Source organism: Capricornis sumatraensis, chromosome 8 (genome assembly GCF_032405125.1).
Source record: "Capricornis sumatraensis isolate serow.1 chromosome 8, serow.2, whole genome shotgun sequence".
Classification (NCBI taxonomy): domain Eukaryota; kingdom Metazoa; phylum Chordata; class Mammalia; order Artiodactyla; family Bovidae; genus Capricornis; species Capricornis sumatraensis.
Genome location: NC_091076.1, coordinates 59,446,461 through 59,463,535, shown reverse-complemented (window position 1 = coordinate 59,463,535; position 17,075 = coordinate 59,446,461). Strand labels below are relative to the sequence as shown.

General features: G+C 42.1%; 1 protein-coding gene and 1 pseudogene across 1 annotated transcript; both read right to left on the bottom strand.

Annotated features, from left to right (window-relative positions):
- Nucleotides 1–6,464: 6,464 nt before the first annotated feature.
- LOC138083565 (F-box only protein 27 pseudogene) lies at nucleotides 6,465–7,337 on the bottom strand (annotated as a pseudogene).
- Nucleotides 7,338–11,897: 4,560 nt separating this feature from the next.
- LOC138083954 (olfactory receptor 4D2) lies at nucleotides 11,898–12,833 on the bottom strand. Its single transcript, XM_068977973.1, has one exon. The coding sequence runs from the start codon at nucleotides 12,831–12,833 to the stop codon at nucleotides 11,898–11,900; it is 936 nt and encodes a 311-aa protein (XP_068834074.1).
- Between the last annotated feature and the right edge of the window lie 4,242 nt (nucleotides 12,834–17,075).

Here is a 17,075-nt window from a genome sequence, read left to right as displayed (position 1 = left end):
AAACGATCTTCACGACCCAGATAATCATGATGGTGTGATCACTAATCTAGAGCCAGACATCCTGGAATGTGAAGTCAAGCGGGCCTTGGAAAGCATCGCTATGAACAAAGCTAGTGAAGGTGATGGAATTCCAGTTGAGCTGTTTCAAATCCTGAAAGATGATGCTGTGAAAGTGCTGCACTCAATATGCCAGCAAATTTGGAAAACTCAGCAGTGGCCACAGGACTGGAAAAGTCAGTTCTCATTCCAATCCCAAAGAAAGGCATTGCCAAAGAATGCTCAAACTACCACACAATTGCACTCATCTCACAGGCTAGTAAAGTAATGCTCAAAATTCTGCAAGCCAGGCTTCAGCAATATGTGAACTGTGAACTTCCAGATGTTCAAGTTGGTTTTAGAAAAGGCAGAAGAGCCAGAGATCAAATTGCCAACATCCACTGGATCATGGAAAATGCAGGAGAGTTCCAGAAAAACATCTATTTCTGCTTTATTACCTATGCCAAAACCTTTGACTGTGTGGATCACAATACACTGTGGAAAATTCTGAAAGAGATGGGAATACCAGACCACCTGACCTGCCTCTTGAGAAATCTGTATGCAGGTCAGGAAGCAGCAGTTAGAACTGAACATGAAACAACAGACTGGTTCCAAGTAGGAAAAGGAGTACATCAAGGCTGTATATTGTCACCCTGCTTATTTAACTTCTATGCAGAGTACATCATGAGAAACGCTGGACTGGAAGAAACACAAACTGGAATCAAGATTGCCGGGAGAAATATCAATAACCTCAGATATGCAGATGACACCACCCTTATGGCAGAAAGTGAAGAGGAACTAAAAAGCCTCTTGATGAAAGTGAAAGCAGAGAGTGAAAAAGTTGGCTTAAAGCTCAACATTCAGAAAACGAAGATCATGGCATCTGGTCCCATCACTTCATGGGAAATAGATGGGGAAACAGTAGAAAGTGTCAGACTTTATTTTTTTTGGGCTCCTAAATCACTGCAGATGGTGACTGCAGCCATGAAATTGAAAGACGCTTACTCCTTGGAAGAAAAGTTATGACCAACCTAGATAGTATATTCAAAAGCAGAGACATTACTTTGCCGACAAAGGTCCGTCTAGTCAAGGCTATGGTTTTTCCTGTGGTCATGTATGGATGTGAGAGTTGGACTGTGAAGAAGGCTGAGCGCTGAAGAATTGATGCTTTTGAAGTGTGGTGTTGGAGAAGACTCTTGAGAGTCCCTTGGACTGCAAGGAGATCCAACCAGTCCATTCTGAAGGAGATCAACCCTGGGATTTCTTTGGAAGGAATGATGCTAAAGCTGAAGCTCCAGTACTTTGGCCACCTCATGTGAAGAGTTGACTCATTGGAAAAGACTCTGATGCTGGGAGGGATTGGGTGCAGGAGGAGAAGGGGACGACAGAGGATAAGATGGCTGGATGGCATCACAGACTCGATGGACGTGAGTCTGAGTGAACTCTGGGAGATGGTGATGGACAGGGAGGCCTGGCGTGCTGCGATTCATGGAGTCGGACACAACTGAGCGACTGAACTGAACTGAACTGAAGCCAGAAAGAAAAACACCAATACAGTATACTAACGCATATATATGGAATTTAGAAAGAAGGTAATGGTAACCCTATAGGTAAGACAGCAAGAGACAGAGATGTATTGAACAGTCTTTTGGACTCTGTGGGAGAGGGAGAGGGCAGGATGATTTGGGAGAATGGCATTGAAACATGTAAAATATCATATTGAAGCGAATCACCAGTCCAGGTTTGATGCATGATACAGGGTGCTTGGGGCTGGTGCACTGGGATGACCCAGAGGGATGGGATGGGGAGGGAGGTGAGAGGGAAGTTCAGGATGGGGAACACATGTACACTTATGGTGGATTCAAGTCAATGTATGGAAAACCAATGCAATTTTGTAAAGTAAAATAAATATACTAATTAATTTTTAAAAATAAATAAAAGTGAGGCACTCTATACATAAAAATAAATAAATCCAAGAAAGATTCTCTATGACCCGCCTTCTATAGTAATGGAAATAAGAACGAACGTAAACAAATGGGGCCTCATTAAACTTAAATGCTTTTGCACAACAAAGGAAACTATAAGGTGAAAAGCCAACCCTCAGAACGGGAGAAAATAATAGCAACTGAAACAACTGACAAAGGATTAATTTCCAAAATATGCTAGCAGCTCATACCACTCAATACCAAAAAAGCAAACAACCCAATCAAAAAGTGGGTAACAGACCTAAACAGCCATTTCTCCAAAGAAGACATACAGAAGGCTAATAAACACTTGAAAAAATGCTCAACATTGCTCATTATTAGAGAAATGCAAATCAAAATTAGAATGAAATATTACCTCACACCAGTTAGAATGGCCATCATCAAAAGTCTACAGCAATAAATGCTGGAGAGGGTGTGGAGAAAAGAGATTGTTCTTGCACTGTTGATGGGAATGTAAATTGATGCAGCCACAATGGAAGATGGTATGGGGATTCCTTAAAAAGCTAGGTATAAAACCACGATGTGACTAAGCAATCCCACTCCTAGGCATATACCCTGAGGAAATAAAAACTGAAAGAGATACATGTATCCCATTGTTCATTGCAGCACTATTTACAATAGCTAAAACATGAAAGCAACCTAGATGTCCATTGACAGATGAACAGATAAAGAAGTGGTACATATACACAATGGAATATTAATCAGCCATAAAAAGGAACGCATTTAAGTCAGTTCTAATGAGGTGGATGAACCTAGAGCCTATTATCCAGAGCGAAGTAAGTCAGATAGAGAAAGATAAATATCGTATTCCAATACATATATACAGAATCTAGAAAAATGGTAATGAAGAATTTATTTGCAGGTCATCAGTGGAGAAACAGACAAAAAGTATAGACCAACGGTCATGGGAGAGGGGAGGAGAGGGTGAGAGGGTGATATGTATGATGAGAGTAACATGGAAATTTACATTACCATATGTAAAGTAGATAGCCAATGGGAATTTGCTGTATGCTCTATATCAACCTAGACGGGTGGGATGCGGAGGGAGATGGGAGGGAGCTTCAAAAGGGAGAGGGTGTATGTATACCTATGACTGATTCATGTGGAGGTGTGACAGAAAACAACAAAATTCTGTAAAGCAATTATCATTCTTTTAAAAAACACTTTTATTTTTTAAAAAGCCATTGTTTCCTCTGTCTATATATTTCTTTTCTCAAGACACATAAGATGATAAAGTATCTACTAAGCCATATCTCAGCCTCCAAGTTGATTCCTCACTGTGGGACTGTATGGAATTTGTCTGCTTTAGAGAAATGATTCCAGTGTATTATTGTTTTGAGTTACTTGGTCCATTGTGAAAGTTCAATAAATGCTTTTAAAAACTAATAAACCAAAACATCAATTAAGTAGAATCAGGAGAACAGATGGAGGAGTTCTCACACCCTACGACAACCTCCAAAACCAAAAAGAAGAAAGGCTTCCCTACTTCCAATGAAAAGACTGGCAAGGACTCAGTCTGTGAAGAGCCATGGATGCTTTGTTACTGCAGTCTCCCACTCTCCTTTCCCTTCTGTATAAATGCATTCTTCTTCTCTTGCCCTGAAGGACTTGCACATGGCTCACCAAGGGTGCAGACCCTGAATTGCAATTCTCTGCTGGTCCCAAATGAACCCATCTTTGCTGGAGAAGTATTTGGCTATTTGTTTTAGATCAATTTGTTAACAGAATTGAGGGTTATCTTTTTTAAGAGTAAGAGAGCAGTAAAAGGTAGCTTGAGTCCACCTCTATGCTCAATGATGAGGATACAAAAATAAGACTACATTCTCCTCTCAAGGAACTCAGCTGCTCATGGGGGAAATAAAGGCATTTCAGAGAGGAGAGAGCTCTACTAGGGGAATGCTCCAAGGTTATAAGACTGAGCAAATAATGATGATTGGGAGAGAAGGAAGTCTTTGGAGAGGAGATGATATTTAAACAGAAGTGAAGTTCAAGTCTGTTAGGCAGACAAAGGAGGGAAAGTGGGTATCTGGCAGGAAGAACAGAAACCAGAGATGAAATGGTACAGCATACCCTCCATGACCCTTGAAAGCCTCGACAAGGCTGAAGCACAGAGGAAGTGGTGGGACATTAAGTGGAGAGAAGACAGGGATCACTCTGAATTGTGCTAAGGGACCAGGCCTATACATTTAGGTTTTACCTTGAGGGTGGTGAGAACCAGGGGAGGACATTACGCAGAAGAATGACCTACTTAGTAGGGCCTCAGTGGCAGCAGGGAGGAGGACAGAGGGGAGAGTTGAGAGGATGGACAGAGCGGTATATAGCTCCTCTGTTTATTCATACCACATCTTGTTTCATAAAAGACTTAATCAGAGTAGTTAAAGTCCTATAACTTTTCCTCTGTCCTCAATTCAGCCCATCCCAACTTCAAAGTTGTTAAAGATGTGAGGAGAGTGAAGAGGTAGAGGAGAAAGGGAACAGGAGTTGCAAGCTAAGAAAGAAGAAGGAAGATTAAAAATACTAAGGAAAATCAGGAGTGGAAGACTGTGAGCCCCCAGGGACCCACTAACTCAGTGATATCAGGACACTGGTTCAGTGAGTCTGTGGTGCCCTTGACCTCTCGCTCGTGAGCCAGGATGCCTCCATGCTTCATTATGGTGTGTGTCCTCATACATCTCATTCAAGGGCTGGAGGTGACGATACATTTGGGGGAAGTTGCTTCCGCATATCTTGCCTTCTCCAGCAGCTCCTTGGCTAATACATTTTTTGTTGAAATTTTCAATCCTGGATCAGATACACACATCAGGAAGCCTTGCTTCTAAATGTTTTAGGAAAGTGCACAATTTTGCTGGGGGACAAACAAAGGGGAAGTGGCTAAGAATGGCTTTGAGTAGACCCCAAAAAACAAGACTATCGTCTTATAAAGCACCTGCAATATGGACTGAACATGATGGACCAGAGGCAACAGCATGTTGACAGAGATGCAAAGTCTGTCTTACACAGAAAAACTCTTAACAGCAGAGGTCATGTACTCAAATGCATGTAAATGAGAGAAGAAGGTCAGGTAAGAATTGACTCTCTAAAGAGGTACTGGGACCCATCATTCTCCCCAAATTGAGTTAAATCTGAGTATTTAACTCAAGGTGAAAAGACAGGAAAGCAGGATTTTTATTTGCAGAAACGGTAACTCCAGAAAAATGTACCTCCATGTTTTGGCATTTGGGCGACTTCCAGTAAACAGCTGATATACACCTGAGCTCCTAAAATGAAGTCTGAAAGTTTTAACATAAAGAGAGGTATAAATTTTAACATAAAGAGAGATACTGCCTTGCTCTTGAGTGTAGATAGCCAGGGATCACCAGGGATTAAGGAAGGCCACTAACACAAAAGGAAAAAACCGAATAAATAGGAAAATGAATGAGAAGCAAAGCCAAAATGACATAAGAAACAGAAAAAAAGTTTATATAGCTAACATCTGTTGAGAGAAGCAAGAAGGTATAATATCCATAAAACAAGGACATGAAAAAATAAGGTATGAAAAAATTATAGAGCAAAAAAGAATTCTTGGGAATTAAAATGTGTTTTCAGAAATGAAAACTTTATTTTTTTTTTCAAGTAACACTGTATTTTTATTGAAAAAAGCTGAGCTACTTTAGGCAAATATTATACTTGTTAACTATGATTGGAAGATACATTCCTGATTTATTATCTCCATAAAAGTAACAAAATAATTCTATCCACCATAAAATCCAGAATAAGGTTGGGCTCTGGGGACCAAATTCATTGTTCACAGGGTGGGCAGAACCCTCTGCCTCTAAACAATCTTTTGAGCTAATTCGGAGAAGGCAATGGCACCCCACTCCAGTACTCTTGCCTGGAAAATCCCATGGACAGAGGAGCCTGGTAGGCTGTAGTCCATGGGGTCGCTAAGAGTCAGACATGACTGAAGCAACTTAGCAGACTTGGCAGCAGCTTTCAGCTCTGAGTCCTGGTCACAGTCTTGAAATCACAGGTTAGAGACTGGAATTACTCAGCCAGATGGATGAGTTTCTGGTTCAGACACGAGGAGAGGGTTTCTTGGAAGTGATCAATGAAGCCTCTGCAGCAGAAACAGAAGACTAGGGCAGAGGGCATGGGGGCCAAACCAGAGGGGCCTGGCACTGGCGGGGGCAGGGGCGGCGGTGAGGAGCCCCTCACCATTTCCTTGTTTTCATCCGTGTGTCTCCACTCCATAGAACAGGGGCTGCGTTCAGTCAGTAACCCTGATGTAAGAATGTTCTTTTCACAGTTTCTCATAGAATTTAAGGACAGGGCTCAGTAGGACCCTTGATTGGATCCAGGAGAGATCCCATGATGCCAGGAGCTACACGCTTTCGATTACTGAGGTGGTCTGGCCAAAGGTCCCAGCTCCTGGAAGGCACGGTCACGTTGTCTTACAGGGACAGCCTAGGGACGGATCTGTACGATGACACTGGATTGGGGCCTGCAGACTCCACACTGCTCAGGCCACGAATCATAGCCCTCGACACTGTGGTCAAACAACACAAAGCGGACGCCCTTCTTGATGTTGGTGAATGCGTGCATGATCCGAAAGGAGAAACTGCCTGTCGGTGGCCGGACGGGAAAACGTTTATGGAAGAAATAATGCAAGGTGGCATAGTTGGCATCTAGAAGCTTGACGACTAGCTGATACATCCGGTCACTGCCTTGTTGCTCTGTCCAGCGGCGACAGACAGAAATCCAAATCTTTCCACTATCCAGGAGTTCCCGCCACAGACCCTCCTCCTCCAGGTCCAAAATTTCTCCCTTGTACCAACACCTGTAGGCAGGACTGTAGCTCATCTCCCCAGAAGTCTTCAGCCTGACCCCCAAGTCTTCCTCTTCCTCCGAGCCATCGCTACAGCTCAGCATCATACAGTCCCAGAGGTCTTTGCCCAGGGGGTTCGCGGTGAGCTTGCGTCCTATGGGTCTGCGCTCGCAGAAGCGGCCCAGGATGCAGGGCCCGGGGGCGTCAGCAGGGGGCAGGCAGGTGCGGATGACGGGCCACAGGTCGGGGTGCTCCCAGGGCAGGATGCTCCGCCACAGGTCCCAGCTGTCCACCACGTCTCGCCAGCGCCGGCACACCGGGCGGCAGTGCTGGAGCAGCGTGCTTGGGGGCAGGTAGCTCAGCACCTTCCGGAGCATCTCGATGGGCAGTTGGTTCAGGCCCGGAGCCTCCTGTGGTTCGTCCCCCGGAGCTGGGACGGGGGCGAGCAGGCCCCAGGAGGTTGAGGCCCCCGTGGTCTCCTCGCCAGGCCCTGCGGCTGCTGCTGCCTGCATCTCAGCCAGTGCTCACCAGTGGGCCTTCACCTTGCCTCACCTGTTCCCACCGCCACCTCAGCCCTTTTTATTCGTCCGCCCCTCCCTTCTTGATACCCAGCAACCAGACCACCCACCCACCCTCCACTCCTACTCCCTACCCCACCCCCCAGAAATGAAAACTTTAATAGAGGGTTGGAAAGTAGCATTGAGGAATTTTCTTCTGAATGTAGAATGAAAATACAATTAATTAGGGTGTCCTCAAGATGGGGCCCAGAAAGGGTAGTCAGAGTCTGAGTGTCCTTTTGGAGCTACCCGCTGTGATGTTAACTCAAGGTGAGAAGACTGTTCCTATAGCGGGATGACTCAGTTTAGGTAGCATATCTCCAAATGGATGAGAAAGGTGTCTATACAGAGGTGCAGCCTGATGTCAACTGTCAGAGCCCAAGCAGGGTGAGGAGGGTTTCCACACTGGAAGGTTCTGATGGAGCATGAGTAAGGTAAGGAAAGCATCTGAGCAGGGAGCTGACCTGCTGTGTGATACCAAGGCCCAAGTGCAGTGAGGAAAGTATCAGGAGAGAGAGTGGAAATGTAGACAGAATTACTATGGGAGATGGTTGCATAGAAAGGGTGAAATAATTTTATGTGACTTGAAATATATATAATATATAATTATATATATATATATAAAGAATAATACCAGATCACCTGACCTGCCCCTTGCAAAACCTATATGCAGGTCAGGAAGCAACAGTTAGAACTGGGCATGAAACAACAGACTGGTTCCAAATAGGAAAAGGAGTACGTCAAGGCTGTATATTGTCACCCTGCTTATTTAACTTCTATGCAGAGTACATCATGAGAAACGCTGGGCTGGATAAAGTACAAGCTGGAATATAGATTGCCGGGAGAAACATCAATAACCTCAGATATGCAGAAGACACCACCCTTATAGCAGAAAGTGAAGAAGAACTAAAGATCCTCTTGATGAAAGTGAAAGAGGAGAGCAAAAATGTTGGCTTAAAGCTCAACATTCAGAAAACTAAGATCATGGCATCCGGTCCCATCACTTCATGGCAAATAGATGGGGAAACAGTAGAAACAGTGGCAGACTTTATTTTGGGGGGCTCCAAAATCACTGCAGATGGTGATTGCAGCCATGAAATTAAAAGACACGTACTTCTTGGAAGGAAAGTTATGACCAACCTAAACAGCATATTTTTAAAAATCGGAGACATTATTTTGTCCACAAAGGTCCGTCTAGTCAAGACTATGGTTTTTCCAGTAGTCATGTATGGATGTGAGAGTTGGACTATAAAGAAAGATGAGCACAGAAGAATCGATGCTTTTGAATTGTGGTGTTGGAGAAGACTCTTGAGAGTCCCTTGGACTGCAAGGAGATCCAACCAGTCCATCCTAAAGGAAATCAGTCCTGAATATTCACTGGAAGGACTGATGCTGAAGCTGAAGCTCCAATACTTTGGCCACCTGATGCAAAGAGCTGACTCATTTGAAAAGACCCTGATGTTGGGAAAGATTGAAGGCAGGAGGAGAAGGGGACAACAGAAGATGAGATGGTTAGATGGCATCACCGACTCAATGGACATGAGTTTGGGTAGACTCCGGGAGTTGGTGATGGACCGGGAGGCCTGGTGTACTGTGTTTCATGAAGTTGCAGAGTTTGACACGACTGAGCAACTGAACTGAACTGATAAAGAATAATATAAATATATAATAACTTTATATATATATAAATAATAATGGGAGCCAGGTTCCTCACCAGAGAAAGGAATTATAAGTAAAGAAAAAGAAAAATTGAATTCTATGATGTTCCATTGGAAATGGAAATATCTGTGTGAATATATGATTTTCATTAGTTACACGGATGATAGAGGTAGATAGATAGATAGATGATAGATACACAAAAATTGAATGGGACTGTTATATATAAGCACACCCAGCACTCAGATTTGCCTTTCAGTACCATTCTCCTCAAAGGAAGCAGGACTGTTTACTGAAATAGGTGATTCCAGAGCTGGAGCAGAGAAAGCATAAAATAAGCATGGGCATTTCACTGGGCCAGTAAGAAAAAAAGTGCTCAAACAATAAAAAGAACACAGAAACCAGCTTACAGACTCTGACTGGCCAATTCTGGGGTAAGTGGAGCATCAAAATAAGTCATGATAATAATAAATTATAACTTAATGAACAAAAAAGGAAAATTAATTTCACACAGGTATAAATAAAATGAATAAATTGGAAGTTTGGTGAGAAACTAGATATTCACATAGTCTCAAAGTACTTTCCCACAAAGTATTTACTAACTTCCAAGGGAAAATGAATAACTTTAGTGATAAGCCTAATGAACACCTCTTAGTAATCAAAGTGATGAGACATTAGCAACAGGACATAGCAAAATCTCTTTTGCTTCATAGGCGGCAATAGCAGCAGAGCATGACTTCTGTAATATTCCCGGTAAAGTCAGTCACAAAAATGCCACACCTGACTGTACAGCAGTATTGGTGGAAATGTCTTTTTGCAGAAAATGCACACAAATGTTAAGGATTGGTGGGCATCAAGATTGTAACTTACCCTCAAACTTTCAGGGAAAAAGTACATTATGCTCTACTTCCAAATTTTCTGTAAGTGTGAGATTTTTCAAAAAGTTAAAAATGCTTTTAAACATTTTTTTTAAAGCTAGAAGAACTACATCACAGAATATCATATCGTTTTTTCCTCTGGATAAAAAGCAATTTTAAAAAATAAGATTTCAATATGAACTAACACTAAAATACTACTGACAACATGAAAACTAACACAAAAAATAGAGAAGGCAAATCACAAAGTGGAAGAAAGTACTGTAATAAATATAGGTGATAATAGATCAACCACTAAGTTACCTAAGAGCTCATACACTAAATAGAAAAAGTCAGAGGAAAGGGAACAAAATGCATTCATGAGAAACCTGCATACAATAAAAAGTATGGAAGGAAATGTTAGAGAAATGCAAATTAAGACTACAGTGAAATTTCATTTTTTTAACCCACTAAATTAGCAAAAATAAATAAATCTGACAATAGCTAATATTAGGAGGATATGAATCAATAGGAATACTTCAACATTGCTGATGAAATGCAATGCATTAACAACTTTGGGAAAGAATTTGGCATGATTTTGTAAAGGTAAATCTTTGAAGATCTCATGGCTCAGCAATTCCACTTTAAAATATATGATGACTCATAGTTCCTCAACATAACAACTGGAGACAAGTAGAAGAAAATTCAAAAGAGCACTGTTTGCAACAGAAAAACTGAAACAATCCCACTAAGCTTATTCTCACAAAGGAATATTATACAGCAAAAACAAAAAGTAACATGTGGCATTTAGAAACATGATGTGGAGTGAAAAAAAGCAAACCCCAGAATATTATATACAGTCTAATATATGTATAAAGCTCAATAAAGCAAAATAAAAAAATATGTTGATTATGCAAACGTGTAGTGAGATTATTTTTATAAATGATGGAATGATAAACACAAAATTCAAGAAAGTGCTTTCATTTGGGAAGAAGTGATGTGGTAGAGAGCACCTATAGGGAAGTTACTGGTACCATGTGATTCTTGAATGGACTATTGTATACAATATACAATAGTTTATACAATATATTGATAATGTTGTCTATTATAATGTATATACATTTGTTGTTGTTCAGTTACTAAGTCTTGTTTGACTCTTTGTGACCCCATGGACTGCAGCACTCCAGGCTCACCTGTCCTTCACTATCTCCCTGAGTTTGCTTGAATTCATGACCATTGAGTCGATGATGCTATCTAACCATCTCATCTTCTGCTGCCCTCTTCTCCTTTACCGTCAGTCTTTCTGAGCATCAGGGTCTTTTCCAATGAGTTTTACACATGATCTTTTACTTGTAATAATTATTATACTATATTAAAATATACAGTGAAAATATCTGAATACTCATAATAATTTCCAATTTGAAAATAAAAAATACAGTTATATGGATCATTCAATGTTTTGTCACAATTTCTGATTCTGTTACTGGAAGGTTTGGGGTCACATATTAATTTTAGCAAGTTTGTTGAGGAAGAAGTTATGAGTTCAGGAGAGGCCAGGTGTCTCATTCAAGGTCATCCATGGGGTAAGTGTTGGTTAAAGTCTCCAATTTCAGGCTCTGGATCCTGTGCAGTTTCCAACAATCCAGACTCACACAAAAAGGGGTCCTGTGAAAAAGAGGTCAGGTACAGAAAAAAGAACTGCTTTTCTGGAGGAATGCTGTCATCCTAAGAGGAAACTGTCCACCAAGATGGCAGAAAAGAAGGTGTGACTTTTCAGAATGCATCTTCTTGTCACAGGAGTATTCAAATCAACATCAAAATAAAAAAATAAGGATATTATCAGTTTTGCTAAAAACTCTTGAGTAAGTTGCTTAGGTTCACTATGCATTCACTTCTATGATAATCCATACAACAAAAACACAAGTTATGAACAGGAAAGAAACAGTAGCTCTCTATGCCCACTCTACAAAGGAAACAAGGTCAAAGAGAAGTGAGGGACCCACTGTCACTCACTTTTACAAGCCAGAGGATGCCTCCCTAATCTCTTCACTGCTGCCTGCATCTCCTGGTTCCTCAGGGTGTAGATCATGGGGTTGAGCATGGGGGTCATGATAGTTTGGCTAATGGACACAGCTTTGTCCATGGAGAAGGAGGTGAAGGGCCGGGCATAGAGGTAAATGCTTGGAACAAAGACCATAGACACCACGATAATGTGGGTGGTGCAGGTGGAAGCTGCCTTCCTCCTCGCCTGCCCTGAGTGGGACCTCAGCATCACCAGGATGGCTGAGTAGGAGACCAGGAGGAGGAGGAACCAGATGAGGACCAGCACCCCACTGTTGGAAATGATAAGGAACTCCAGGAGGGAGGTGTCAGTGCAGGCGAGTCTCAGCACTTGTGGAACATCACAGTAGAAGTTATCTAGGATGTTAGGGCCACAGAAAGGCAGTGGGAGCATCAGAGCCAGTTGGGAAATGGAATGGATGAAGCCTCCCACCCAGCTTGCCACCACTAACCCCACACAGACCTGAGTGTTCATGATGGTGACATAGTGGAGGGGCCGGGAGATGGCAACAAGGCGGTCATAGGCCATCACTGAGAGGAAGAAGACCATGGCACCTCCCAGAAAGTGGAAGAAGAAGATCTGGGCCATGCAGCCCTGGTAGGAGATGGTCTTCTTCTCAGAGAGGAAGTCCGCCAGCATCTTTGGGGCAGTGACTGAGGAGAAACAGAGGTCAATGACGGCCAGGTTTCTCAGCAAAAAATACATGGGTGTGTGGAGCCTGGAATCAGAGGTCACTGTGACCATGATGAGGAGGTTTCCCATGACAGTAGTGATAAAAACTAACAGGAACAGCAGAAACAAGAAGAGCTGGAGCTCCTGAGTCTGTGAGAGCCCCAGGAAGACAAATTCTGGCACCCATGTGCAGTTTTTTGTTTCCATGGTGTCTTCTCCATACACCTAAAGAAAACACAGCAATGAATTAGTGCTCAGAGGCTCAAACTGAGTGTCCAAATTTAGATGATGGACATTTATGTGAATATCATAACTCCGGAAGCTAACTAAATTGCCTTGGCCCTGGAATGTGTACCAGTTGGTACTGGAATATATATTCTTGAGGTATCTTAAAGCCATTCATGACATATACAACCTGCTTTAAAAAATTCAGAGTAATATAGTGATAGGAAGACACTTGGAGTCCAGCAGACATGTCGTCAAATTACAGAGTTTCTTATCCTTGAGATGTGGACCCACAATAAGTTATTCAAGCCCTTTGTCTCAGTTTCCACATCTGTAAGGTAGAAATAAAAGTGTTGTCTCTATACAATGTCTAGGGGATTCAATAAGATAGCACATAAGGGTCCTAGAATAGTGTCTGAAATAATAAATAGTAATCACTCTCCTCTGTGTCAGTTCAGTTCAGTTGCTCAGTTGTGTCTGACTCTTTGCAACCCCATGAATTGCAGCACGCCAGGCCTCCCTATCCATCACCAACTCCTGGAGTTCACTCAAACTCACGTCCATCGAGTTGGTGATGCCATCCAGCCATCTCATCCTCTGTTGTCCCTTTCTCCTCCTGCCGCCAATCCCTCCCAGCATCAGAGTCTTTTCCAATGAGTCAACTCTTTGCATCAGGTGGCCAAAGTACTGGAGTTTCAGCTTTAGCATCATTCTTTCCAATGAACACCCAGGGCTGATCTCCTTTAGAATGAACTGGTTGGATCTCCTTGCAGTCCAAGGGACTCTCAAGAGTCTTCTCCAACACCACAGTTCAAAAGCATCAATTCTTCTGTGCTCAGCTTTCTTCACAGTCCAACTCTCACATCCATACACGACTAGTGGAAAAGCCATAGCCTCGACTAGATGGACCTTTGTTGGCAAAGTAATGTCTCTGCTTTTGAATATGCTATCTAGGTTGGTCATAACTGTCCTCCCAAGGAGGAAGCATCTTTCAATTTCATGGCTACAATCACCATCTGCAGTGATTTTGGAGCCCCCAAAATAAACTCTGACACTGTTTCCACTGTTTCCCCATCTATGTGTAGTCTCCCACTAAAAACCTCCTGCCTTCTTACAGTTTCTAATACATTTTTGTACCAGTCATTTCTCATGCAAAGGTTATTACATCTAAAAATTAATGAACTTTTTGTATTTCTAGGTTTTTCCTCCTGATTCAACCATAATGTGCCACTACAGACATGTGCCTTGACTCACAATTAACCTGTGCACTGCAGTGCTCATGCTTGCTTACAGTCAATACTCAAAAAGCATGTGGCATTGACTGCTGGGTGGGTAAACAATTATAGGGAATGTCCCCTAATCACTGGTGTAGGTGGTCCCTTACTGGGTGAGTTAACAGGATATACATAGTTTGTGTGCTGAGACATGAGAAGGTGGAGAGAGATTTTCTGGATTAAGAAATAGGTGATAGATTTTGTATGAAGGGGAATGGAAGGGCTCTTTTGAAAGCTACAAGAATTTCTGTTACTGAATACAAAGATAGATGAGGAAGGACGATGTCGAAATAAGAGAAACAGTATAGACAAAGGAATAAAGAATACTAGAGCGAGTTACCATTCCCTTCTCCAGGGGATCTTTTGAACCCAGGTCTCCTGCATTGCAGGCAGACTCTTTACCATCTGAGCCACCAGGGTATTGTCAAAAGAATGAAGAGGGGATATTAAGAGGAAGGAAGGGGAAGGGAAAAGTGGAGGGGGAGGGAAGAGGCTGGAAACAAAGGCGAAGAAGGACACAGAAGGTGAGAGATAAGGGTGACAGGTGAGAGTTAAGTGGCCTTCTCACTCCCCTGCCTTGTCTCACTCCCCACCCTTCACCTGCTTCCTGCAGTGTATTGTTCATCAGAGGTCATTTTAGTCTCATCATATTTTTTTCCATTGTCCCTCTTGACTAGATTGCAAGCTCAGTAACTTAGTAGCCCCAGCACCTGTAACAGCAACTCTGATTCACCAGTTGCTCAAAAAAAGTTGCTATCATAATGAATAAGTAGGCAATTATGCAATCTTTCCTGTTCAGTGTGACCATGTGGAGAATTCTGTGGTGTATTTTCCTATCCTTTGCTCTCAACATCGTCCCTCTAAATCACAGGACATAGTTTCCACTTTGTCATTAAAAGCCTGGTTTTGCACATGCTCGTTGGAAAATCTGTTTTCAACACCCCATTTCCCCTGCATCATTTTCTGAAGCTTTCCTCACACTTTAGCCTTACCATCATCCAGTCTAAATCTCTTGCTTTTTCTCCACACTCTCCAGCAAGTGTGTCTGGATTCTTCTTAACAGCTGCTCTATTTACAGGTGAGAAAACCCTGGTCGCTCAGCTTCCTTCAGCCCAGAATGGGAAAGAGCCCTCATGTCTTGCATCTTCTTGAAGATCCCTTTTCTGGAAACTTATTTTCCTAGCCACTGCCCAAACATCACGTATACAACAATGGGTGTATGGAGAAACTACTGGACTCGATTCAGGAGGCAGGGTTGGGTTGATTACCACTGGGGGCAAGGGAGCAATGGGACTTGTTAAAAAGTTTTTAAATCTCTCGAAAACACACATTCATTAAAAATTATTCCTCGGGGTCAAAAGGACTAAGAACAATACGATTTTATAGATTTGTACCATGTAGGATCTCAGGCCAAGATCTAACAGTAAAAGAGTCTCTTCAAAAGAAACAGTTTCTCTGGGAGTTTTTGAAGAACCCATTTCTTCAATTCTTTCCCTTGAGACCATCACCTGGAGAGCTGGTTAAAAGACAAATTACAGTGCCCAAGCTCCAGACTTCCTCATTCTGTTGACCAATGATAAGGCCAAGAATTTGCATCTGTAACAAATTCTCAGATGATGCAGATTTCTCTGTTCCAGGGACCACACTTTGAGAACCATGGACTTGCTCGTCAGTATAAGGACTGTTCTCTCTCTTGTGCAATCTGAGACAACTGGTCTGATGTCTTTCCTTCTCCTTCTCTTTCTTCTCCTGCTTCTTCCCTTTTTCTTTTTCTTCTACTTTTGTGCCTGACTGATCTTTACTTAGAGAAAGTCATACATGGGCAGATATATGGCATCAGTTCAACAGAACCTTACTGTCCTGTAAACTTGTCCTATATTTTGGCAACTGAAGCCCAATTATTGATTTACCATCTGTACCCAAGTCCACTATGTGCATGCGTGCTTAGTCACTCAGTCATGTATGACTCTATGTGACCCTTTGGACTGTAGCCCACCAGGCTCCTCTGTCCATGAGATTATCCAGGCAAGAATACTGGAGTGGGTTGTCATGCCTTCCTCTAGGGAATTTTCCTGACCCAGGAATCAAACCCTCATCTCCTGTGTCTTCTGCATTGCGGATGGGTTTTTTACCCACTGAGCTGTCAGGGAGGCCCCAGTCCAGTACATCATCTATTTAAATGCCAGTATTCTTTACCTGTGAACTCTTACTACCTCTAATGCAAGGACTGGCACAGGAAATTTATGCAATGCTCATTATGAGGGATTGATCAAATCTAGAATTAATTGGCATTTTAAATTTGATGTGCTATAAAAATGGTCTAATTTTTTAGACAGAGCTTTCTGCACTGCATATAACTTTTCAGGTTGGTCTGAATGTTTTACTACAAAAGCTCATTTTTGGCAAAATAGAGTACAATGGCAGGTAAGAGTAGGATGTGAAGCTCTTCCAGAAACAGACCCAGCACAGTCACATACATAAATAATTTTTTCAAAAAAAGCTCTTATTTAGAGCTCTAGTGCATTTTAACATTGATTCACAATGAAAAAAACAGTAAAATAAGAAAATAAAATTAAGTCACACAAAAGTAGCCTTGATTGATTCTGAGGAAGTGACAGGACTTGTCCATCTCGCTGAGTATCATGTAGATGATTTTGATACATATTCTGATTTAGTTTTCAATAAGAGAAACCTAACATGTCCCACTTTATATATTCTCTTGTCGGGTCACATGTGATTGTGTGAAATGTTCACCAAACGTCATCTGTTCACTGCATTCTCTCACCAACATGAGTTCCAAAGCCAAGAATGGCCAGAATGGAGTAAACACCCAGTCATGTACACTGAGATCAGAAAATGATTATCATATGTATCACATATCTAAATATGCATATATATATATGTATTTGCCTGACTTAACTTCAAACTGCTAAATGGATGCAGGATACAT